The following is a 27,123-nucleotide window of genomic DNA, read 5'->3' on the forward strand; positions in this document are numbered from 1 at the left end:
TGGCAGAAAGCCTCAACCTTTAGCCAGAAGCCTTGCTTATATAGCAGGTGCAGGCAGGCACTCTGCCTCCCTGATTGCCACCCCTACAACTGGCCAATGATGACCCACCATTCATCCTGTGGGGTAGGCCTCGAAGATATTCCTTCTGTGTCATTACTACCCACCTGCCAATAATCCAGACCAACATTTTGGGTGTTTCAACCCTGCCTGCCTAATGGGAGAACAGTGGACCAGAGTTAATCACAGGGCCTATGTATGACAGCAATTGTGGCAAGAGACCCATCTTGGAGTCCTTCATGTCACCAGGAGAATCAACAAGCAGATTTTGGCCCATGGAACTTGCTGGGCCACAAGGACAACCAGCTGGGGAAGTCTGAAGTCCATGATTTACCATCCTCTCGGCTGGAAAAGGCCTTGAATTCCCCAGAGGAGAAGCCATGGCAGCAGCCAAGACAGGAAATGAAAAGACAGGTAGTTGTAAAGGATGAGATTTGTGAAGTCTCATTCCACAGGGCTTTCTCACAGATAGGGAGTCAAGGCATCAGGGAGAGGTGGATTCTTAAGTGCTCAGATGGAAGGGCAGGCAGATGGGGTAGGTCAAACCTGATGCTGACCAAGGGCACCTGAGAATTGCTTCCCCAGTTTCCAGAGGCTCAGACAGGGCCCCAGCCCCCTCTCTTCATAGGGACCCCACAGAAAACAGAAGAAACGGTTCTATTTATTTCCTTTCCCATTCAAATGTACTTCCCATTCCTCACATTTCTCCATAGTGTGCTCAATTTTCTTCAGCTTTTATCACATTTATTTCCCAAACCCATCAACAGAAGCTAAGTCATTTCTATTCCAAGAGGCCACCACACACTGGTAATTCAGGGTTAAAAGCTTAGCAGACCACTCACCCTCTGTCCCTCTATTGTCTTGCTGGTAAACAGTATTGCTCACAAGCTTGTTAAGTTAGGAAATATATGGGAAGCAGTTAGCCATGTGCCTAACCTGTACCAAGTACTCACTAAATATATGACACTATCCTCACCAGGCTGTGATTCTACGATGGGCTGCCTAGCCATCCCACTTTTTTATCCACTTGGGTTATTTCCAGCCTTTCAGTACCATGAAAAGCCCTGTTATAAATACCTGGCAATATTACCTTCCCCATAAGCTTTTGGGGTTATGTTTCCTATAGTGGACTTACCAAGCTGAGACAAATAACTCTTTGTAAAGGTGCTTCCAGATTATTTTTCCCCCAATTTGTAATGAAACCACACTAATGACCATTGTCTTCCCTTTCCCACTGTGAATCTTTTGGTGAGTGAAGACAGGATGACTAAGTCTACAAGGAAAGGCAAGGTAGCTGTGGGGCTAAGAACATTTGCTTTTTGAAAAATCATCATAAATGAGGAGTTCTCATTCAACGTACAGATTCCTTTTCCATGTTCCGTCTTGTCTCCTTAGCAGCTCACTTGTGATGGGATGATGAGAACTAGGAAATACCCAAGTTTTTGGAAAGGCACAACCTAACCAGGATAACCGCTCTGGTATGCCACTGCCCAGAGCCACATTCAACCTTGTGACTCTGAGGCATGAGTCTGGTGTCACATGACTAATCTGTGAAGCTCAGGCATTCATAAATAGTGTATTAAAAACATCCTGGACTGAAAACAGGTGTTAATAAACTGCACTTGAACAGCAATTAAGACAAAGCCTACACACCACTAATTTGTTTGTTTACATATCCTGAAGGGGGTTAAAGAATCAACTCATTGCTGGTGGTGTTAAGCCCTAAGCCCCAGCATTTTAGGAAGAACAGTTCCATTTTTTATCTTCCAAGACATACTGTTTGACCTAAGAATGAAGTAAAACAAGATACAAAAACAAGTCTTTTGGTCCTATTCTGCAGTTAGGCCCCATTTTTAGTATCCCTTTTAAGACTTGCAATAATCTCTGCCAGATACTTAGCTCTTCTCTTGCTTTCCTTAAGTTGAATAACTTAAGAGTCCCCTCCCCATAGCATATTCCCCAAAAATCTTCAACTTTTTCCCTTTCACCTCTGGAGCCTTGGATTGGAGTCCTTTCCAGGCTCTTTCCAACCACCCCACCCCACCCCACCTGCAGCTTTCCTCTTTTTAGGGGAACAGGTACAGCTTCAGTCCCCTAGACTGTGGGGGACTCTGAATCACAGGAGTCTACTCTGACTTATTAGTTTCAGAAACATCTCACAATAGCACATATTAATCAGCTTGACATGCAACTTTAGTTGTCATTCATAGTTACCTTAAGTCTCTGATTGAAAGCATCAAACAGCAGTTTGATCCCGTCCTGAGTCAGGTTAAGGATGAGGTCATGGCTTAGAGGAGACTGCAAAAAAGTAAAGCACTCTGAACAACTTACTCAACAGCAACTAAAAAACCTTACAAATCTAAATGCAATGCACAGAGATTATGGAAGTGCAGATAGCCCCTCCCTCGCCCAACTAACAAACTGTTGTGTGAATGCAGTGTCCTCTGCTTCCAGTCTGAAACTGCTGCTTCCTAATACTGGATGAAAAGAGCCTCTTTCTTCTAGGCTTTGAGTAATATTACCTGAGGGAAAGGGCCAAAATTATGTGAATATATAGGCCATTTTCTTTGGAAGGTTCAGAGTCCACATCTATAGCATGGGTTTACCTATCAAACCTACAGAGCAATCAATGAGGAACAGAGACCAGGGAAAAGGGCCTCTCTAGGGCCCAAATTTGTCAGGTAATGTTCAGTGCATGTCAGCTGAACCTATGTCCATTCACTTCCAGGCTGTTTGTGCCATCCACAGGAAATCTATTCTATACTTTGACTGCTTTAAGCCATGTTCCAGGACAAAGAAATACCTTGTGCTGTTTATATATGAGATGACACTCTTACTCCTTCCTTCCCTCTCCCCACCATCCCATATCACATGTGCTTCTTTCTGAAAAGCCCAAATCTAAGATCTAAGGAGTCATATTTCTACATTTGCCTCTTCTGAGTCTGGGGGGAGGGGAGTAGCAGCACAAAGCAGTGGACAGAGCCAGCCTTGAATACTGGTGAGCTGGTGACCTTAAGTGACTCTCAAAACTTCTCTGAGCTCTAGTTTCTTCATGGGAATACCATCATCCCTTCCCTCCAGGGTTGTTGTGGGAACAGAGATAGTAGGTCTAGATAGCAAGAGAAAGAGAAAGGGCACCAAGCACAGCACTTGGCATACTGCACTCTTTCATCATGTCTGTATCACCAGCCTGCTTCTGCTCCAATGCAATCAATTCAAGGATCTGACATCTGAAGCCATTCCATAGCCCTGAACCGAGCTGCCCAACAGAAAAAAAAAAAAAAAAAAACACAAAAAACCCAACATCCAAAACCCTGTCCCTCCTTTAAACTGGCACATAGCTCTCAAAAGAGTTTAGAAGTTTCTTTATAGAGCCACCCAAGGTAGGCACAGTGAATGACAGAAGTGTGGCTGTCAGAGATAGAGATGTAGGCTGGAAGGCCAGGTGCCACTGGCGTGGGCCTCACTGGAAACATTCTCTCCAGGGGCGCCTGGGTGGCTCAGTCGGTTAAGTGTCTGCCTTCGGCTCAGGTTGTGATCCTAGGGTCCTGGGACAGAGCCCCCCACATCAGGCTCCCTGTTCAGTGGACAGCCTGCTTCTCCTTCTCCCTCTGCCACTCCTCCTGCTTGTGCTCTCTCGCTCTTTCTGTCAGATAAATAAAATCTTAAAGAAAGAAAGAAAGAGAAAGAAAAGAAAAATTCTCTCCGAAGAGCTTTCTGGGATTAACTCAGACTGTTCCCTTCTATGCCAATGATTTTCACAAGGTAGCAGGCCCAGGTGGCACCACCATGCCTGGCAAACACTAGAAGAAAGAATGTTGTAATTTTCTAGTACACCTGTATGAATGTCTAAAACCTTTAGGCCTCAAGCAAGATGCTACAACAATGAACCCTGACGTTAGGTCACTGATTCTCAACCTGGAACACATTTCTGAGAGGGCTATTACATGGCAGTAAGCAGGATGAAGCAACATTTTAGCATCCTTCAAGATCTTTGTTTGGAGGAGGAATGATGGAAGGATCTGAATTTTCTTACACTCTCCCAAGATCTGATCATTTTTCTCCTGACATGGTTACAATTCAGGACATAACTAGATAATTTTCAAAAGCAAGCAAATTATCCTCACAACCATTATTTTATTAGTATTTTATATCTCCAGAACCAAAGTATACCTGTACTATGTTATGTTTAAGCAGGCCCTTTCAGTGACCCAAAACTATACAGTCCTCCATATGAAACAGTTAGTAAAGCTGTTTGCTCTTAGTTGTTAACACTTTTCCCTCTAAGAAAGATGGGACCTCCTTGATACACACATTTAACTTCCAAGGTATGATATGCTAGAGACAAGAAGATATTTCTGAAACATTTAATGGGGCCAAACTATTCTTCACACTTGATGGGAGCAAGGAGACGATGGGAAAGGACGGGAAGGAGGGCAGAGGAGGACAGGACCCAATTTAGGAAGCATTACATCAGAGCTCTGAAAGACCACCTCCTCTTGATCCTCATCAAAAGGTTATTCTATTCTAGGGCACCTGGCTGGCTCAGTCAGAGGAGCATGTGACTGCTGATTTTGGGGTTTTGAGTTTAAGCCCCACATTGGGTGTAGAGATTACTTAAAATAAATAATATAAAATTTAAAAAAAGATTATTCTATTACAAGGAAACTATATCCACATTACAGAAGGAGAACCAGACTGGTTGCATGCAGATACATACAACATTATATGACAGGGGTTAGTTCCTGGCACAACTGACCAAAAGTTGCACGGCTAAGAAATAGGAAAAGCAAGGATCCGAACGAAGGTTTGGACTCAAAAACCCATGTTTTCCAACTGATTCCAGTTGCTTAGGAGATATCAGGGGAATGAGCTTAATGCTAAAACTACTATGTGCACCTAAAGATTGGAACAACAGACAACAAAGGTAGCGAAGTAAGAAATAAACTTCATTCTTAAAAACCGGTTAAGCCTATTTTCAAATATATCTAATTTTGGGGTGCCCAAATCTGATTTAACTGAATATGCAGGAGCTGTAAGCTCAAGAAGCAAGCCCATTATCCCTGTTTGGATGGTTGCTAATCGTCATGAGTAATTCCCTTATGGTCTAACACTGAAAGTCAGAGTAGGTTAGGGATCATTCGAGTACGACAAAGAGGAAAAGTCACCATCCTTCACTTTATAAATGAGAAAACACTTTGACACTGTGGCTCAAGAAATCCCCTGGCCCACTCTTAGAAGTCCCTTTTTCCGTGGTAGGCACCACAAGAATATCTAAGCACTTGCTTGGAGATTATGCATTCTCTGTCTCAGGAAGACCCTTCACATAGGGTCTCTCTCATTGGGCTGGAAGAGGAGTATTGTACTGCAGAGTGTAATGTGTGGACATATGTGAGAGGCTCAACCCTGACACTAGGCCAAACTGGAAAGCCTCACAGAAATCACACTCACCTCTAATCCACAACATTCTTCCTGTCAAAAATAAACTGTCATTTGCTTTAGGATCTTAAACTAATTGGAACAAAGGGAACTAAAATCATCAAAACAGTACGTGGAAGGTCTCAGAAAAGCGAGTCAGGACATGCAGTAGCATGTATAGGCTCAAAACTATTTATTCCCTGGGGCGCCTGGGTGGCTCAGTCGGTTAAGCGTCTGCCTTCAGCTCAGGTAATGATCCCAGGGTCCTGGGATCGAGCCCCGCATCGGGCTCCTTCCTCAGCGGGGAGCCTGCTTCTCCCTCTGCCGCTCCCCCTGCTTGTGCTCTGTCAAACAAATATTAAAAAAAAAAACAAAAAAACACCCAAACCCAAAACAAAACAATACAGAATCTATTTATTCCCTGAGGTTTGTGACACATAGGGCACCATGAAGGCTGCTCCACACAGCAACACATGGTCTGTGTCACAGAAGAATCACAGGTTTCAGAGAGTTCAGTGGAAGGCAGACTGCATTTTTAGAGAGATAAAGAATCCTATTTCTAGGGCGCCTGGGTGGCTCAGTTGGTTAAGCGGCTGCCTTCAGCTCAGGTCGTGATCCCAGGGTCCTGTGATCGAGTCCTGCATCGGGCTCTCTGCTCGGCGGAGAGCCTGCTTCTCCCTCTCCCTCTGCCTGCCTCTCTGCCTACCTGTGCTCTCTCTATCTCTGTCAAATAAATAAATAAAATCTTAAAAAAAAAAGAATCCTATTTCTAAAAGCCCATAAAAAATAGTCTCTAACTTTACATACAAAACCAAACAAAAAATCCTGATGTTCAGAAAGTACTCTGGTGTAACATATATATTCTTTCTGGAAATGGAAAAGGTCTTTGTAGATACATGCAACATTATATGATAGGGGTTACTTCCTGGCAAAACTGACCAACATTTAATAGAGACCACCATAAATCAGACCAAAAAAAAAAGCAAAATAGGAACTATGTCCATTAATTTGGGACCAATATTTTGACACATGATCTCATGTATCAGATCATTCTCACTAAAGTAGTGAGCTACACCTGCTTCTTTTCAAGTCTGGAGTGCTCTGCTGGCTAGAAATTTGCACTGCAACAACTCTGAACACAAACCAAAGCAATAAACAAAGCAAAAAAGACTATTTTAAATACAAAAGTGAAAGGCAAGCACCTAGAAGACAAGATAGTCCCTGAGGTGCCCTCCCACTGAAATATCCCTAAGGACCAGTAGATAAGTCAAACACATCAAGAAACAAGTTCAGTTATTAGTGCTCTTCCAAACCTGGCAGCACTAGATTATCAAGACGAAAAGTTTCAGAATCAAAGAAAATGTACTTGGGGACTGACCAGTGCTAGAGATTCTCCCATTCAAACACAATGACCGAGCAATCCCTGCCAGTCTGTCTCTCCCAGAGCATCAACCTCTGGATGTGACTCAGTGATGAGGAATGCTATTTCAGTAAACAAAGCAGCTACCACTCACCTGTTCACTGTAGAGAACCTGGACATTTTTGATGATGCGACAGTGCTTCTGAAGAATGGCTACTGCCTGAGCCAGAGGCATTCCTGAAATAAAGCAAGGACACCTGTGTGGTTACTTGGGCTATCCATTTCCTGACATCGATCTTCATACTAGGCATTAGACCATGCAGTAAAGCCTGGGGTGGGAGGCGGGGGCCACTAAGGTCTATAAACAAATGAGTAAATAAAAGTTCAGTAGCAGCAAGAGCTAGAATAAAGTTAGCAGCAAGCACTAAGGGAACAACTGGATTGTATAAGGGGAGGGAGTGAATATATAAAAGAGATTCCTGGAAATGAGAACTACTGTCCTGATCCCAAGCAGGAAAAGGGCTCAGAGAAGGCAAAGTCAGCATGAACCAAAGAACAGTGAGAAAAGCACTGACTGCATGACTGGATCTGGAGACCAAGGTTCTGGTTCTCACTCTGCCATGAATTACGTATTACCTAGGGCACGTTCCTTCCTCTCTTTCTTTCTGGCATGTCTCCTCATCTCTCAAATGAGAGTCTGCAGGAGCACATGACTTGTAAGGGCTCATTTAAAAAGTCAAAAATCACACATCTGGGCACCTGGGTGGCTCAGCTGGTTAAGCGACTGCTTTCGGCTCAGTTATTGATGCTGGAGTCCCAGATCGAGTCCCGCATCGGGCTCCCTGCTCAGTAGGGAGTCTGCTTCTCTCTCTGGCCCTCCCCCCTCTCATGCTCTCTCTCTCAAAAAAACAAAAATAAAATCTTAAAAAAAAAAAAAACAACACACATCTACCAGAACCAACTTACTTTACTAAGAATTTCACTGGATCCTTACTTATCAACCCACAAATCCTCTAAGTCTTAATACTCGATCTTTGAACTCATGGCCCATTATAAACAAATTTATATATGCCCCCAATTTAAGAAATCCAAATCCCAACAATATCTCTAATATCCCAGGGACTACCAAAAAGTATGTTTTCAGAGTCCATTATATTTCAAACAAGAAGAAACTCACAGAGAGACAATCCAAAACAAAGTCCCAGACAAAATCCAAAATCAAAGACTCACAGCTTTATTACTCCAAGGGCAGTGTTTTATTATTCACCACTCTCTGGATCCCCAGCACCCAGGACAGGGTTTACCACATAGTGGCTGTTGAATAAATACTTATTCAGTCAAGCTGACGGATAATGGAGAAGGTAATAAGAGAAAGGGAGAAGGAGGGACCACCATATGACCTCAAGTAGCACAGTGGCTCACGTTCAAGATCACTTACCTCTGATTCTAGGAGAGATGTGCAGAAAAGAGTTTACACACAAATAACAGAAGGTTATAAAAACACATGGTCTATCTACATTTAAACAATGATCTAACCTTGCCCTCATTTGATGGTCCATTTTACAGTTTGAAGAAAGTTGGAGGAAACCAGACCTTAACACAAGGCACTTTCCCGCCTTCTATAACATAGGGCCTGGTACATAGTAAGGCTTAATAGGCTTAATAAATGTTTGTTGAGAATATGAACAAATTGGACGCATCACTCAGCTCTGCCATTCCTGAAATGGAGGAGCATCTATGCTGTCTCTCCCAAAAAGAATAGGCAAACATCCACGTGTTAGGTGCTGAGAAACAGAAGGCCACATGGCTTCTCTGACCCACATGGCATAAATCAGTTTCTCAAGGGAGGATTCTTTTCCACTTAACCACATCAAATCCCTGGCCTTGCAATCTTTGGGTTCTCAGGTCCTGAGTCACCTGGGGAGGAACCCACCTGGAGGAGACAAAGCAGCTACAAGGACCAGTTGTCACACAGCTGCTGATAAAGGAAGGCTACAAAAGTCCTCTAAAGGGAACCAACCATATGTATGGCAAAGAAACTAGAGCACTGTCCCAGTTCTAACAGAGCTACCTAGCCCCAAAAAGGGTACGGAGTGGATGTCAGCCTTCTCAACTGTATACATCTTATGTCTTATAGATCTCATCACTTATCTGCTTGTAACCCTCCAAGAGTTTCCCATTACAATGGGGCAATAAAACTCAAAACAACAAGCCATCGCCTAAAGTCCCTGAATATTCTGGATCTTGTCTACCTCCATCTTTCTTTCCACTGCTCATCATGCCTCCCTTTGTTCCCAGCACATGTCAAACTCCTTCCTACTTTAGGCCTCTGTGCTAGCTCAGACTCTGCTGGAATGTTCGTCCCATAGTTGGTTTCTTCTCATTCTTCAGGTCTTAATCACATCTCACTTCCCCAACTGCCTTATCTAATAAAGCCTCCCACCCAGTTTCTTTATCTGTTAGTCTCCTCTAAACCTCGAGGACAGAAACATTATCTGTCTTACTCACTGCTGTATCCCCAGCACCCAATCACTGTGCCTGGCACAACAGTAGGTGGTCCTATGTATCTGTTGGGCTCTGATGGAGTGAAACAAAGCAATTATGGGACACGTAAATCCTGTACCATAGAACCTGGTGACCATGCTCTCACTCTGAGCACTCTCATCCTGTCTCTACTAACACCACTCTTTCCTGCTGTTCCTCTAACTTCCCAGGTCTCTATGATGGGCAACATTTCCTTCTGCCCATTCCTCATTCACTCATCCAACCAACCACTTAGTTTTGGACTCACATCTCAATCTGTTTTCTATATAAACCTAAAGGCAAATAAAAAGTTGACAGATTGTAACAGTGACTTTTTCATCTTCTTTTCAATCTGAGTTCTCTTCTGTATTCTGGGTCTCAATACCTCTAACATCTACCCAGTCACCTCTAGATTCCTTCTCCACCTCCCCAAATCTAGTCTCTAACTTTCTTCCTAAACCCATGTCCACAAGACACTTCACTAATCTTCACTTCATCCTCTTTTCCATTGGACCCCAAACTCCTTGGTAGTGTCCCAGGCAGCTACCACCAAAGAGTATTGGGAATTTGGAGAACCCATTTTTCTTCCATTAGTACATCATGCTCTAATTATAATACCAAACTGCTTATAGTTCCCTACACACACAATCTTTCCCATTGTTTTGTTTTGTTTTGAATTTGACTGGAAGATTTGTATCTATAGAGACACTGTAGAAGAGCAATCTGGCAGATTTCTGATAGGGCTTTCCTGGTGCTCACTGGCTCCAGGAATGGCACTGACTACTGTAGGTAGATAGAAAGCCCTCCCTGAATCCCCAGGTCAGCTCAAGTCTTTTCTCCCCTCCAAAGCACCCTATACAGCCTCTACCTCATTTTAATATAATGAACTATTTCTATAACCCTTTCCTCACACTAAACTCTTCAGGGTATATGACCATTTCTTATTCAATTTTTGATGTTTGTCTGTTTTTTTCTAGATTTTATTTATTTATTTGACATAGTGAGAGAGGGAACACAAGCAGGGGCGGTGGGAGAGGGAGAAGCAGGCTTCTCACGCAGCAGGGAGCCCGAAGCGGGGCTCGATCCCAGGGTCCTGGGACCATGACCCGAGCCGAAGGCAGACGCCTAACGACTGAGCCACCCAGGGGCCCCCAATTTTTGATGTTTGTAAGCAGAGTCCACAGAGGTCTATATGCCGCCTTAAATGGAGTGAGCCTTCAGTTTATAACAGTTCAGACACATGCCTCCACACCAATACATTCTCCAAGTCTTACTGAAAACGTTTCAAGTTTGTACTGCCTTTATTCCACCACTAGTCAAGCCATCAGTGGCATTCTCAGAGATTCCTCTTTGCCTAGGTTTTCCTGTCCGTGTTGTTGGCATTTCCCTCATCTCCCAACATGACACAAAGGTCAGGAAGGAAGGAAGAAGCTGGATGCAACTCCCCACTGTGATGCCAGGCAGATGATGGCAAGGGCTAGAAGCATCTGCATTTGCAGATTCCAAAAAGAACAGAGACAAAGCTGAGCCAATCCTCAGAAGGGCAGAGCAGTGGGAAGAAGGATTTCCCTGTTCAGGTACCTACTTTTCATCATCTCTACCTTTCTGAGCCTGCTCCTCGTGTGGCAAATGGAGATTACCTTACAGGGTTGTGGTGACTTTAGTTAAGCACTGCCTAGTTCTCTAGCCTAGGAATGTAATTCTAAAGCATAGATCCACTTCTTAGATCTATCCCTACCTATCAGCCCCTATTGCAGTTTACATGTGTTGACGGTTGGGGAGAAGACTGAGAGAGAAGAAAAAAATCTTTTTCTTTCTTTTTTTAAAAAAGCTTGAGGAAATTAAAATAACTGTCATCTTTCAGGCAGACAAAATAACTGTCATCTTTCAGGCAGACACGCTTTAAAACTGCAGATTTTTTTTTAAAGATTTTATTTTTAAGTAATCTCTACACCCAAAGTGGAGCTTGAACCTACAACCCTAAGATCAAGAGTCACATGCTTTACCAACAGAACCAGGCTGATTTTTAAGACCCACCAGAGAATCATCAAGGCCAAGCCACCTCTATGAGGCTTCCCTCAAAGTTCAATTCTGGGCCGGTGTACGGAAATGCTCTTTTCACTGTTGTTGCCATTTAGATGTTTAAACAGTTTGAAAGAACTACCCAAACCCTTGATTCCTGGAAACTGGCAAAGTTAGGAGTGGGGGTTAAGGTATCTAAACAACAGGTGACAGAAGAAGACTTGCTCTTCCACCCAGCTTTTTTGGGAAATCCTGGCCTCAACTGACATTCTTTTTATTTTTAAGTAAACTCTACCCCCAATGTGGGGCTGGAACTCCCAGCTCCCGAGATCAAGAGTTGCATGCTCTACCGACTAAGCCAGCCACCCACCCCTCAAATGACATTCTAATCATTACTTTTGGCCAAGAGGCTCTGTAACACTGAGATTCACAAACTACATGCATGCACCATCAAGCACAGTTTGAAGTTATGGTTGTGGTTCTCTCTGCCCTGTGAAGTACTGGTATGAGAAGCTGTGGGTAGGGGAGGTTCTTTCTTAAATAGAAGGCAAACAGCATCAGCATATGAATGGGTCTGAAGGCAAATGTATTACTGGCCTCCCAATGAAGCTCTTGGTGCTTCACAAGAGGCCAAAGTGTTTTTCATACCAGCTAAAATTTTGGGAAGAACTCTGCAGGAGTGGTGTAAATTATGAGAGGAACTGGCTAAGACCTCTCTATAAAACTGGCTTCTATAACCCAGAGGCTTGTAGTTCAGTTAGTTCATGGAGACACTGAGCACAAGCAGGGTCCTACCAGGATCTATTGTGCAGTTTCTCATCTAGCCTGTCTCCACTGACAAGTCTTCCAGATTCAACGATGAGTTAATGACCCAAAGGAGCAGGTCACTCAGTCCAGTAGCCCAAATTAGTGGGACAAAAGTTTAAGTCTGCATAAAGAGCACCAACACCTGCTCCACACCCCCCTTTTCCTAGTGCTGGATAAGTGTAAACATACACTGGAGTCACTGAATGCACATATTTGTATATATAAAGGTAGTGACGTTGGGAATAGTTAATACTGGGCCAAAACCCCCAAAATGGCCAAACTGCATTTTATAAAAACTAAATGTTACTTTCCCTGAACTCTTATTTCATTAAATCTTCAACTCTCTGCTATGGTCTGGGTTTAGGATTACACCACACAGCGACCACACTGAAAAGGAGAAGGAAACAAGTAACAAGTTCCTTTAATACACAAACTCTTCTTACCTCCCTTGACCACATCCCTAACATGTGATTATGGGATCTGACCCTAGCTTTCCCCTACGGACGAGGCAACCTACAGCCCAGTAAAGCAAAAGGAGACGGACTACTGTGGCGTTTAAGGGTGTCAGTCACTTCTTAGCTATTAAGTCTGTAAAATGGAAATAGAAAAAACAACAGTATGGACCCTCAAACCCCAAGGAGGCATACTTGAGATAATTACGCAAAGAAGCAGGGTCTGGCCTTGAATAAGTGTTTTGGGCGTGTCGGCCATTGTTGTTATTATTACTACTGTACCACTGCCCCAGAAGGAGCCCTGCTGAGGCGTGAGGCGAGGGCGTCAAGGTCAGAACCAGCGACAGACTAGCGAGTCTGGCCGGTAGGAACGGGTAACTTAGTGCCCGGAGCCCAAAGAGCCGAGAGGACCGAAGAGGCGAGGACCGGCGGGCGCAGGGGAATAAGGGGCAGAGACCAGAGGCAGTAAAGGCCTGGAGGTAAGTAAGAAGCAGCGTAAGGTTCTGAAGTAGGATCCCACACTCACCCAGCGTGAATTCCCATTGCTCGTTCCCCAAAGAGCGTTCCGGCACCACCTCCAGATCCAGCATTGGTTCAGCTCGCCGGGCCGGGGCGGCCTCCCTGCAGCAACGCAGACGGAACCGAAGCTGGGGAAACAAGGCAGCGACCGACCTGCCGTCCCCGCTGGCCCGGTTCCCCACCTACTCCTCGGCCGCCGGCGGCACCAGCCCAAAAACACACCTCAGGTCAGCAGAGCTCAGCTCAGCTCACCTCACCGGCAAAAGCCTCCGCGGCAGGGGCAGCGGCGGCAGCCGGAGCGTCTGCAGCAAAACTGGCGTGCGGGGTCGTAAAGCGTGGCGGGGGCGGGGCGAAGGCGGGATATCAATCGCGGGGTGGGGTGGGGGGAGGAGCCCAAAGAGGAGTCGCGCACGCGCAAAATGCTGTGAAGGTCGCGGCGAAGGCTGAGGGAAGTCAGACTGTACCGCCGGGAGGGGTGGGTGCTGGTGGAACAGGGCCTCTGTACTCCATGAATCACCACATTTGCACACCCCACTGCACACGTTTCACATCTCCACACAAGGATGTGCACACCACGCAACACACAAATGTGACGTGTTCTACAAATCCGTCTGCCCTCTACACGTACGTACGCCCCACTCACACTCATTGGTGCAAAAGGCGAGTTCCGAGGGTGCAACGTCTGAGGCCCTGCTGGGAGGGAGGACACCGACATTCAAGTGAGTGCGGAATGTGCTCGAGTGTTTGCGTAGGGACAGGGGGGAGTTGGGGGAGAGGAATAGGTAGAATGGGGGGCAGCTAGGCCAGACCTCAGCTGACTTAGTCCAGATGTGCACAGCCCCCTGGGGCCGGTATCCAGAGGTCGTTGGCAGCCCCTCAGCCTCAGGTCGGTCAGCTTTGCCCCCAACACTGTGTGGTCTTGACCAAACGTCTGGTGCCCTTTGTGCCTCATTCTCATTATCTACAGGTCGGAAGAGGGGCTCCTCTAGCCTGTTGGGCCTGAGCTTTCGGCCCATACCCTGGGGCACTCAAAAACTAAAAGGGAACCAGACCTCTTTTAGAGCCAAGCCTTCATGGAAGCAGACTCTTGATTCTCACAACCACCCTGAGATGTCAGATTCCACCTCACTTTATGAGTGAAGAAAATGAGGCCCAGAGAGGTAAATGGCCTGTGGTCCTCAGTGGTAGAATCCAAGTTCTTTCCATTACATTCCCCTCTGAGGAAGGATTTTAGCAGGGGAGAGAATGACATGCTAAATTCTCGAACTGGTTTGGTAGGAATGTAACTTGGGAGGCTCCATCAAAACTTGAAGTCACTGCTACTGGCATTAAAACAACACGGAGAAGGATGTCCATTGCCGCATCATATACCAAACAATAGAACTGAGTCATTGAGATGTCCACCGGTAGGGAAGTGGCTGACTGAACTGTGATATATGTAATAGAATACGTTTAAAAAGCAAAGTATATCCCTGTATGCTGATGTGGAAGGAGTGCTAATAGAAAAAAGCCAGGTGTAAACTGTATAGTAGTATGTAAAACAGAAATAGAAGAAACATTGTCCATACCAAAAGAACCTTTTGGAAAGATAAACCAAAAAAATATCAATAATACCTAATACAGGGAGTGGGGATAAGGTGGACATTTGCTTCTTACTATGCATGGCAAGCATTAAAGATGTGGATAGATTACCTTATATGTGGATGGGATCGGTTTACGATAGGTTAGTTGGGCAGCTGGCCTAAATAGCATGGGAGTAGACCTGGAAAGAAATCTAATATTGATGAGGAGTAATCTTAGTTGATCTACAATGTTTGAATTGAACTCAAATCCAACCAGACTAGGACTGGTTCTTATATTCAAAAAACATTTGGAGGGACTTATTTCTGGTGAACAAAGAGGTTGGGGCAGGTCACGTGGGGGTGTGGGAGAGGAAAGACAACAGAGAAAGCCGCACTGGATAACAACATGAAAAGGATGTTTAGTCTGGAAAATCCAAGCAACAGGAAGAACAAGGGTGGGAAAGCCCCTAAGAAATTCCCTGGGGGGGGGTGGCACCTGGGTGTCTCGGTTGAGCAGCCGACTCTTGATTTTGGCTCAGGTCATATACTGGGGTCATGAGATCAAGCCTTGCCTATCTCTGCTTGAGATTCTCTCCCTCTCCCTCTGTCCCTCCATGTGCTCTTTCTCCCTCTCTAAAATTAAATAAATAAGATCTTAAAAAAAAAAAAAGTAAACTTTCGAATGGAAGCAGGAGACCAGCAGGGGGAGCTCAGACATCCTACTCCTGGTGGTGGATTGCATGCCCAACAGGACCAGATGTACCTTGTAAATCCATATTAGGATAGCTACTAGTTTACTGACTGGCCAGGTGGAAGAAAGGTTTCCTCCTCTGTGGGCAACAGCCCAGCCAAAGCCACCATACTTTGAGCTCCCATTTTACTCCAATTGACTTTTTGTTTATAATAGCCTTCCCAACTTCCCCCTTTCCTATATAAGAGCTGTCCTCTCCTTTATTCTGGGGGTTTACTTATGGCTTTCCTGTATCTTGTTTGTCCTGGATTAAAATTCTCTATTCCTAAACAAGCCCATTTTTGCTGGTAAAATAACTGGCAGACTTATTTTGAAGGTTAACATTGGTTAAACACGTTGACTGGAAGTTTGAATCCTAGTTCTGCCATATAATGATTTTGTGCCTTGGGCAAGTTACTTAGATTCTCTGTGTCTCAGTTTCCTCATTTGTAAAACGATCATACCTCACAGCTTTGTAACACTTATAGGTAAATGGTTTTTGACTTACAGGTAAATGGTTTGTGTGTAACTAACATTTTTAAAAAAACCTGATAGTGACAGAATTGATGGAATCCTTTGGCAGGATCTATAGAATGAATGTGGAAGATGAGGGGCAAAAAGATTAAAGAATAAAAACACAGGTTTCCAGCTTCGGGTAGCTGAATGGATGATGGTGTTTCTCAGGACAACGGCTGGGGGAACTGACATTGGAGGGCTGGAAGGATACCAATCCTATTAAAACGGTCACATGTGATAGCTTAGAAGGCGGGAAATGTTCACGTAGGTGAAAAGCTTAGAAAAGAAAATTTTAGTACCATGGTTACTATTGGTTGCATTTGTCAAGAGAAGAACCAACAGCCAGTTTGAAAGCAGAGATGAAGGGTAACTTCATCCAGCAAATCAGGAATGGGCCCAAGAGTTGTGGAAAACAATGGATTGGGGAGTCCCTCCCAATCAGCCTTACAAAGAATACTTCCCTCTCTCAGGGTAGAAAGCCCTCAGTCTCTCTCCCCAGTGACATTTCATAACTGTTAGTACGGTGGCTTTATTCTCCCCTTTTCTGAATGGAAGTGTTTCCTGCGGTTTTCCTGTTCCTATTCTACCATTGTAACTGACTGTGTTAAGGGCAGATAATGACATATCCTACAATTTTACCTCAGTGCTTGGGACTTCTTGGTTGTCTCCTATGGTAGATCTATTTTCTTGAGGAAAGGAGGGTAAAATTAAATATTGAATAATTGAGAGGGCAGCCTATGATAGTCATTAGTGCTATGCACAAATATTCTCTTTGTAAGATTGCAGTTCTCAGGTGAAGTCGGGAATAGCCCTGTGGTTTGCTAGGTCCAGTGATATGTAAAAAGAAGTCATGTGTGTCAAATTCCTGTGAGTTTTTTTTTTTAAAGATTTTATTTATTTATTTGAGAGAGAGAATGAGAGAGAGAGTATGAGAGGGGGTAGGGTCAGAGGGAGAAGCAGACTCCCTGCTCAGCAGGGAGCCCGATGTGGGACTCGATCCCGGGACTCCAGGATCATGACCTGAGGCGAAGGCAGTCGCTTAACCAACTGAGCCACCCAGGAGCCCAAATTCTTCTGAGTTTTAAAAGCTAGTGCCCCTTTCATTACACTGTCTTCTTGGCCCCCCTACGTGGTTGGCTATGTTCCAGTGACAGTATGCCTAAGTCAGCCAAGTAGAAAGTTAACTAAGAGATTAAGTCTTCAAGTCAATGAAATTTTTTTTTTTTAAGATTTTATTTATTTATTTCACAGAGACACAGCGAGGGAGGGAACACAAGCAGGGGGAGTGGGAGATGGAGAAGCAGGCTTCCCGCTGAGCAAGGAGCCCGACGCGGGGCTCGATCCCAGGACCCTCGGATCATGACCTGAGCTGAAGGCAGACGCTTAATGACTGAGCCACCCAGGTGCCCCAGGTCAATGAAATTTTAAGGCAACACAACCAGCCTGATAAGCAAAACCAGTAAAATCGTCAGTTATTCCTCCTGTACTTTTTTCTCAGGTTTGAAATGTCTCCAGGCCCACTAAGCTATTCTTAAAACTCTCTACTGGTTCATTGTATGATCAATGAGACTGACTTTCTGCTTCTCATCTTCTCTCCAACCACAGTGAGCTTTTTCCAGCACCCATACCCTCAAACTCACAACCCCTCAGTGGCTTCCTGTTTGCCCATGGGAACAGTCCCAGTGTTTTAACATGGCTGAGAAGTCCATCCAGCACTGCTCGGGACCCTCCCCTTGGCCTCTGCTGATCCTTTCATATTTCTCCACAGCTGCAGCCTTCTGCATTCCATGTTTTGGTTTTACTCAACTGCTCTGTATCTCAAACTTGCCATGCCCTTACCTGGCTACCTGTAATACTTTTGTCACCTTCTTTTTGCTCGGGTAGTGTCTCCTTCCATCCTTGAGATTTCAGCTTAAATGCCTTAAGGAAGCCTTTTTTGACAACCTAGACCAGGTTAGATGTACTATGTAACAGCCAGTCCTTTTTAGAAAAGATTTTATCCATTTATTTGACAGAGAGAGAGAGAGAGAGAGAGCGCACAAGCACAGGGAGCAGCAGGCAGAGAGAAAGGGAGAAACAGACTCCCCGCTGAGCCGGGACCCTGGCATCATGACCTGAGCCGAAGGCAGATGCTTAACTGACTGAGCCACTCAGGCGTCCCAGACACTAAACTTTCAAGGGCTAAAGTGAAATAGACTTCCAGAACAAAGTTTTGTTTAAGAGAAAAATATTTAGTACTGCCTCAGCTTTTAAATTTAAATATAAAATTTAAAAAATCAGGTCTAGTAGTTCCAGCTACAAGGTCAAGCATCAAGGCCTTAGCCTTTAGCTCTCCTTCTGCTTAAAACCCCTTAGAAATTTCCCTGATTGGCTCACTTGTTTAGGTCCCAGCAAAAACGTTACTTCCTGTCACATCTTCCCTAATTCTTCCTTTATTTGACCTAATCACTATTTATCCCATGATGCTATTTTAGTTAATTCACAGCCATCTATCACTTCACCACTTAATTACTTATTTTTTTTTAAAGATTTTATTTATTTATTTGAGAGAGAGAGAATGAGAGATAGCACGAGAGGGAAGAGGGTCAGAGGGAGAAGCAGACTCCCTGCTGAGCAGGGAGCCTGACGTGGGACTCGATCCCAGGACTCCAGGATCATGACCTGAGCTGAAGGCAGTCGCTTAACCAACTGAGCCACCCAGGCACCCCACTTAATTACTTATTAATTGTTCATCTTCCCCAGGAGATGTAAACTTCACTAGGAGAGGAACTTCACCCATTTTATTCATGTCTAGAAAACTGCCCTGCACATAGTTGGCTTACAGTAAATACTTGTCAAATAAAAAAATAAAAATTAAAATTTTAAAATCAGTTTCCTGGTTGTACTCACCACATTTCAAGTGTTTGATAGTCACATGTGGTTAGTATCTACCATACTGGAGACATTGTGGATATAGATTATCTTCTCTAATCAAAAATTTCCCTCTGTATCTTATCTACTCACATTTCCTAATGTTTCTGAAATCCAAATAAGGCCAATAATGACCCTAAGTTGCTTAAGTTTTTTTTTTTTTTGAGAGAGTGAGCACAAGCAGGGCAGGGAGTTATGGGGGGGTGGTGGGGCAGAGGGAGAGGGAGAGAATCCCAAGCAGGCTCCACATTCAGTGTGGAGCACAACGTGGGGCTCAATTCCAGGACTCTGAGATGGTGACCTGAGCCAAAATCAAGAGTGGGATGCTCAATCGACTAAACCACCCAGGCGCCCCAAAGTTGCTTAAATTATTATTTTTTAGATTTTATTTATTTGACAGAGAGAGCACAAGAGAGCGAGAGAGGGAGAAGCAGGCTCCCTGCTGAGCAAGGAGCCCAATGTGGGACTCGATCCCAGGACCCTGGGATCATGACCCGGGCCGAAGGCAGCTGCTTAACCGACTGAGCCACCCAGGTGTCCCTGCTTAAATTATTTTAACCAAAAGTTGAGATTTAACTTAAGACAGCAACTGTTTTAAAAGTATCCTATATTGAAAAGAACCAAACTACCATTTCCACCCATGATCCCACCCTACAATTTTAATTTTCTGGCCTTGACACAGTTTTGAAATGCCATATATGGCACCTGGGTGGCTCAGTCGGTTGGGCATCTGCCTTTGGCTCAGGTCATGATGCCAGGGTCCTGGGATGGAGCCCCATGTCAGGCTCCCTGCTCAGTGGGGAGTCTGCTTCTCCCTCTCCCTCCACCACTCACACTAGCTCACGCACTCAAATAAATAAAATCTTTTCAAGATTTATTTATTTATTTGAGAGAGAGAGAATGAGAGACAGAGAGCATGAGAGGGAAGAAGGTCAGAGGGAGAAGCAGACTCCCCGCTGAGCAGGGAGCCCGATGCGGGACTCGATCCCGGGACTCCAGGATCATGACCTGAGCTGACCCAACCAACTGAGCCACCCAGGCGCCCAAAAATAAAATCTTTTTAAAAAATGCCATGTATGTACATGTGGTGGTGCTGTAAGAAAAGAACTGATGCTATCTAGGGGTAATCATGCCTTGAAATATGCCTGCAAAAGACAAATACTGGGAGATCAAAACACCAATGTTGTCTTGTAAATACACACACACAGATGTGGCAGTGTGCTGTGGTGGTTTTAAAAATATGTCCACAACCCCTCTGACACACCACCCTTGAAGAGATGAAGCTTAATACTCCTCCATTTGGGTGTGGGCCTGACCCTGTGACTCACTTCTAACATAGAATATGGCACCCTGAGATTAGGTTTTTTTTTTTTTTTTTTGAGTTCATTTATTTCAGGGGTGCCTAGGTGGCTCAGTCGTTAAGTGTCTGCCTTCGGCTCAGGTCATGATCCCGGGGTCCTGGGATCAAGCCCCGCATTGGGCTCCCTGCTTGGCGGGAAGCCTGCTTTCTCCCTCTCCCACTCCCCTTGCTTGTGTTCCCTCTCTTGCTGTGTCTCTGTCAGATAAATAAAAAAAAATCTTATGGGTGCCTGATTAGGCGACTGCCTTCGGCTCAGGTCATGATCCTGGAGTTCCGGGATCGAGTCCTGCATCGGGCTTCCTGCTCAGCGGGGAGTCTGCTTCTCCCTCTGACCCTCTTCCCTCTCATGCTCTCTCTCTCAAATAAATAAAATCTTTAAAGAAAAAAAAAAGATTTCATTTCAGAGAGAGACAGCACGGGCAGGGGGAGGGGCAGAGGGAGAGGAAAAGGAACAATCCCTGCTAAGCATGGAGCCCAAGGTGGGGGGGGGGGCAGTGCTCCATCTCCGCACCCTGAGATCATGACCTGAACCTAAGTCAGACACTTATCTTGACTGAGCCACCCAGGCACCCCAACCCAAGGTTTTTAAAAAGACTGTGGCTTCCATCTTGAATCACTAGCTCTAGGGAAAGCCAGCTGCCAAGCTGTGAGCTGCCCTATGGAGACACCCACATGGCAAGAAGCTGAGGGTCTCCATTCCAAAACCTGGCAAGAAATCAAGGGCTGGGGTGCCTGGGTGGCTCAGTCGGTTAAGCGACTGCCTTCGGCTCAGGTCATGATCCTGGGGTCCTGGGATCGAGCCCCACATCGGGCTCCCTGCTCGGCAGGAGGCCTGCTTCCCCCTCTCCCACTGCTTGTGTTCCTGCTCTTGCTGTGTGTGTGTCTCTTGCTCTGTCAATTAAATAAATAGGATCTTTAAAAAAAAAAAAAAAAAGAAAAAGAAATCAAGGGCTTTCACCAAATGGTCTCTGAAAAACTGGCCAGTCAATGACCAATCGAGTGGGCTTAGAAGAGGGTCTTTCAGCCACAGTCAAGCTTTGAGATGACTGTAGCCTGGGCTGACAACCTGACTCTAACCTCAGGAGAGACCCTGGACCAGACCACTGAACTTAGATTCTTCCAGATTTCTGACCCACAGAAACTGTGAGATGATGTTTACTTTTTAGGCTGCTAGGCTTTGGAGCAATGTGTTATCCAGTAATGGATAATTCATACAAGGGCTTATAGCTTGAAAAAGCTCCCCATTGCCAAATAAGGCATAAATCAATTAAGATATTTGTTTTCCCAAGCAGCCCCAAACTAGCATATCCAAATACCTGTTTCTAGAAATGATATACTTACTAAAACCATGATGCTATTGCTGAAACAACTTGTGAAATTAACCCTCAGAGTATGAATCTTATTCTCTGGAATTTTGCTTAATGGTGCCAATTCACCATTTGTATTTGTTATTTGCAGTAAATGTGGTGATTAAGTAAATTTTTTCATTATGAATCAAGCTTAAGGCATGTTTCTAAAGTAAAAGGCTGGTATAGGAAAAATGCCAAGGAAAATCCTAAGTATGTTTTCTTCTCTCTCTTTTTTTTTTTTTAATTTACTTATTTGAGAGAGAGAGAGAAAGCATGAGCAGGAGGGGCAGAAGGAGAGGGAGAGAGAATCCCAAGCTCACTCCGTGCTGAGCACGGGGTCCGGCGCAGGGCTTGATCACAACCCTGAGATCACTACCTGAGCTGAAACCAAGAGTCAGACACTCAACCTACTGTGCCACCCAGAAGCCCAAGTCCTAAGTATGTTTGATATTGTGATATTTACATTAAAGGTTTTCTTTGGAATTAGCAGAAATGACCACTAGATGCCACTGTTGTTTTTTTTAAGGTTAAAAAAAAAAAATGAAAGAACATTTTAGAAACAAAAAAGTCAATTCTCATATCATAATGAGCACCAGAACAGAAATTGTTGGGTTATGTTAATGAAGAACCAAGACCTTTTTTTCACTACACAGAAGTTTATTGTGAAAGTAAATGAAACATACAAACATACAGTATGGCTAATGGTGGCAAAAGCAATCTGGTAGCTTAAGGCAAGTTTTAATGGAGATGAATTTAGAAAAGATGATGCAATGATGTAATTTTGCTTAAATATAGATTATGGAAAAATATCAAATTGCATCAATAACTTAATAAAGTTTTCAAAGCCTGCACTACTGGAGAAAAGGGGCTCATGATCTTAATGCCAGCATTAAGAAAGACGGAAGCAGCATTGAGCTGAATGACAAGAAAAATCGAGTATTTACAGAAGGATGGCAATATGAACATTTAATAACATTTGATCTTAGTTACTGGTGGAATGAAAGCCCTTAGCTAGAAGCAATAGAGAAACATGTACCATCATCATCATGTTATTAAAAAAATTAAGTGCAGAAGTCAAAAACCAAGGAGCTTTGTGATAAAGGAACCTTAAAACACCACTTTAAGGGCCACTTAAAAGGCGATTCCCTCAGGGGAAGTTAGGGCACTGAGTGTGTAAACATGTGAGCTGCACAACACTAAATACCAACCAAATTCATTCATAGTACTTAGTTACACAAGATCAGCATGGTCTTTAATGATGCATTATTGTTTATAACAATTTAAACACACTCCTTACCATGCATGACTTCAAATATATAACAAATATTTTTATTCTGAGATACAGGATATGTTTGTGAATTATAAGACCTATATACAATGAAAGTCACACCTCCCTCATCAGTCAAGTATATATGTGTGTGTGTGTGTGTGTGTGTGTGTGTGTTTTAAATGCAATGACCTTATTCAGACTTCAGTTTCTCTTCTGAATTGACCATGTCAGTTTTTCAAACTCTTTAAAATAATGCCATTTTATTATGATAAAATACATTTTTGCAAAAATTCAGAAATGTAGTAACATTTAATGAATGTGACATGAAAAATATTTGTAAGGAGGTGCCAAATGACTTAGCACTTTTTTCCAGTCTTGTATTTAAAAAAAAAAGTTGCATCCAATTTGACAGTGAGCCTATTTAAAAAATATTCTCATACTAATTCATCTCAAAAGGTTCTATTAATAGTCCTTTTGGAAAATACCATATATATAACCTGTGAGTTTTTTTCCAGAGTAATTAATGAAGAAAATGTATCCTCTGCACAGATGAACATTTTCTAAGACTCATTTTTCATCACCCAGCATTGTTTTTACAAAAGCATGCATTATAAAATACACATAAAAGCAGCTATCTTAAACATGATTTTAATACAATATTACCTTGGTAGCTGATTCGTCACTGTCTCCAGTTTAATATGCTGTTACATACATGAAGAAGCTCCAGTATCCCTTTTCTGATTGACTTAAAAAAAAAAAAATCCCTGAATAAAACAGAAGCCAGCCTGCGACTTCTTTAGGCATTTCAGTAGAGTATTATTACCATCTGTGGAGAATATCTCCACACAAACTCATGATTACAGAACAGAATGTAAAACAGATCTGGGGCAGATTAGAGTTAATACCAATTAAAACATTTTATGTTTAAGGAAAAAAGAAAAAGGTGATTATCAACATTTAAAAGGATACTGCAACTTTAACAACTGTAAACTTTGTGTTAAAAGGCTGTGGCAGACAGCTCTATGCTACTAGGTTTTTAGCTTGTTTAAAATAATGCAAACACATCAGCAGTTTTAAAATGCCATAAACTATAAAAACACAGAAACAAAACAAATAACCACGAGTGTCTATCTAAAATGAAGCTGTGTAACCAACACATGTAAAATTCCAAAAATAATTAGAACAACTGATTAGGGGGAAAACCCTCTGATAGAAATTTAAATTTCCTGACTTGTTCTTAAATGACATAACCTTTTAAATTAAAATGGAGGAAAAAAAGAGCTTTACAAATGGATAGTTTCAACTAACTAAAATAATGCCAACAAGGTAAGCTTGCATAGAAAAAAATTCAAATTACTGGCTACATGCATACAAAATTAGAAATGCAGGTATTATATAATCATAGTGCAAAACCATGGCAGTTTTTGATGTCTTGTTACTGCCTAAGGTTGAGAAATAGACCGCAGTACCTCCAGTTATCACAGTTTCTGGTCTTTTAATGATTATTTCTGCCAACTAGAAACAATGTATATGTAAAGATGGGTGGGCACATCTGCTGTGCTGCTAATTAACGAAGTTTGAGGTCATCGCCACCACCTAAATTGGAACCAGGACTAGGGTCTTGTTGTCTTCTTGCCTGCAACGACAAAATCATAATTGGGGGTCAAAACACGTTTTGAAAATCAAAGTGCTAGATAAATAAAATATAAAGTAGCATTTAAAAAAAAAAGTTTACAACTAAAAAATTTTCAGCCACTATCTCCAAATGTAAGAGGAAAAAGAACAATTTAAATTAGGTATTACATATTTTGCTGAAGTTTCCATTAAAACCAAGAATAAAAATCTCATTGTATTCAAAAGAGCATGATCAAAATATGTACCATACATAAAAGAACAACAAATCTACATTTATAGTTCTTGGACTATAGGGTTAAACACATCATCCATTCACCTTAGAATCAAAATTTCCCTTTTAATAGTACCTGACATTTATTGAGCACCAACTATATGCTGGGGACTGTTCTAAGCACTTTCCATGGATGAACTAATTAAAACCCTGTCAGCGGGACGCCTGGGTGGCTCAGTAGGTTTGTCTGCCTTTGGCTCAGGTCATGATCCCAGGGTCCTGGGATCGAGTCCTGCATCGGGCTCCTTGCTCAGCGGGGAGCCTGCTTCTCTCCCTCTGCCTGCCCCTCCCTCTGCTTGTGTGCTCTCTCTCTAATAAATAAATAAATGAATAAAATCTTAAAACCCTGCCAGCAACCTATAACATAGGTGCTACTGTTTATTTTACAGTCACACAAAAGTACACCGTCTACTAATGGTATGATTGAAAAATGTAGCGAATTTCATCTTACAGTATGCCATCTCTGCCACACAAGTTTTAAATAAAAACTTCTACCTCATGTAATAAAATCATTATTATGGATAAAGTATTGTCTCAAAAGCAAAAATGGATGCTCTTAGAGCTTCCACTAAGAAGAACCACTTCAGGGAGGCTACCATCTAAGAGCAAGAATAAACAGAATTTTTAACTGCTTTTGTTTATACACATAAAAGTTAAAGGCCAGGTTCTATTTCTCCAAAGTAGAAATAATGGACATGACTGTACTTTACAGATACCTTTATTGCATAATTGCATAAATATGAGGGGAAGAAAGACCTGGAGTACAACACAAAAATTTGTTACTTAGCAAGTGCAATTCTTAGAAAACAAACAAAACCCTCCCAAAAAACCAAGAGCAATTCTTAATAAATTTAGATAAAACCTTAAAAAAAAAAAAGCAAAACTGGGGGAAAAAATTGCAGTCCTTGATCCACTTACATAACCAGAAGTATTTTTACGACAAAATTAACAACTAAGAGGTTTGACAATTATAGACACTGAGGTTTTCAAGTTCACTTTAGAATAAACATTTCCAGTTAAACTACCGATCGCAAATTTTTAATAGAGAACATCTAACAACTAACAGGTTCTGTGTGAGACACTGCTACTATGAAGTTTTTCTTTAAACAAGTGCCCCTTTGGTCCACATACAACATTAATTCTCAGTCTCTTTACAAATTCCAATGAGTGTTTCTTCCATAAGCTTTCTTTAGTGACTATAAATGGGAGTCAAGTACAAGCATCTGATCGTTTACAGATCCTGGTTCTTTTAGCAATGGTTTTCCTATGTTAGACAATGGTGAGTCCATTTTACCAGTAGTTCAGGCAAAAAAGCTTGAAGTCACCCTAACATCTCTTTCTCTCACACTCAATGGTGGGCTCTGACAGCTCTACATTAACAATGTCCTGAATCTGAGTGCTTCTGACTGCCTCCACCCCTAACCCTAAGTCCACGCCACAACCATTCTTCATCGGGATCTTGTCTGTAGTCACCTCTGATAATAGATATATATACCTGCCAGTAATTGAGACCACCGTGAAATCACCTGTGCAATCTTTAGCTAAATGGAATCGTGTATTATAATCACCAAGTGATTCTTCATTGTCTATGTCAGTTTTCGGAAACAAATCTAACCAAAGATCGAAATATTCTGGTTTCAGTTCTTAAGATCTGACACAGTTGTTACAGAAAAAGCATTCTTGGGGCGCTTGGGTGGCTCAGTCGTTAAACGTCTGCCTTCGGCTCAGGTCATGATCCCAGAGTCCTGGGATTGAGTTCCGCATCGGGCTCCCTGCTCCGCGGGAAGCCTGCTTCTCCCTCTCCCACTCCCCCTGCTTGTGTTCCCTCTCTCACTCTCTACAATCTTAAAAAAACAAAACAAAAGAAAAAGCATTCTTGACCTTCAAAGAAACATCTCAACAAGTCACACTTGTACTGCATGATCAAGTTTGGTGAGAAGCTCCAGCTATGTTGTCATTTTTCAAGAGCATTATGTTGTTTAGATAAAAAGGACACTGCCTTGTTCACTTTGAAACAAATCAAGTAAAACCCAACACTAACTTCTGTACTCTTATAAATTTTGATACATTCCTCTAGCAGATTTTAATTATTTTTATTAGCATACTGATCACTAACTAAATTTTAGCATATTTCTTTCAATTACTAGTCATGTTAAAGTTATGCTGTATGGTATGGACTGAAAAAGCTATGGAATGCATATTCATAAAAAAAGAAAACCCACCCCAAAAACAAAACCAAAAAACAACCACCCACCCAAAAACAAAAAAAAACACTTTAAGTTCCATACAAAATCAATGCTAAATGTAGTATAAGGACAGATCAATTCTGCAAAATCACAGATGGTGATATAAGCATCTGGGT

At 42.9% G+C, this 27,123-nt stretch overlaps 2 protein-coding genes across 3 annotated transcripts in view; both read right to left on the minus strand.

Moving 5' to 3' along the window:
* Window positions 1-13,498, minus strand: part of C17H16orf70 (chromosome 17 C16orf70 homolog) — a 29,565-nt gene extending 16,067 nt beyond the window's left edge. Inside the window, exons 1-4 of one of the 2 annotated variants that reach the window (XM_027618252.2) lie at window positions 13,381-13,498; window positions 13,166-13,260; window positions 6,990-7,072; window positions 2,272-2,355 (exon numbers count right to left, since the gene is read on the minus strand). In XM_027618252.2, coding sequence (XP_027474053.1) covers window positions 2,272-2,355; window positions 6,990-7,072; window positions 13,166-13,229 — 231 coding nt within the window. In that variant the 5' untranslated portion in view covers window positions 13,230-13,260; window positions 13,381-13,498. Of the gene's footprint in view, window positions 1-2,271; window positions 2,356-6,989; window positions 7,073-13,165 lie in introns of both variants that reach the window. The other variant, XM_027618251.2, reaches the window with a different exon arrangement.
* Window positions 13,499-22,229: 8,731 nt separating this feature from the next.
* CBFB (core-binding factor subunit beta) overlaps window positions 22,230-27,123 on the minus strand; it is a 56,149-nt gene continuing 51,255 nt past the window's right edge. The window contains 1 exon segment of the mRNA XM_027618791.2: window positions 22,230-24,491. Coding sequence (XP_027474592.1) covers window positions 24,423-24,491 — 69 coding nt within the window. The 3' untranslated portion in view covers window positions 22,230-24,422.

This window comes from Zalophus californianus, chromosome 17 (genome assembly GCF_009762305.2).
Source record: "Zalophus californianus isolate mZalCal1 chromosome 17, mZalCal1.pri.v2, whole genome shotgun sequence".
Lineage (NCBI taxonomy): Eukaryota > Metazoa > Chordata > Mammalia > Carnivora > Otariidae > Zalophus > Zalophus californianus.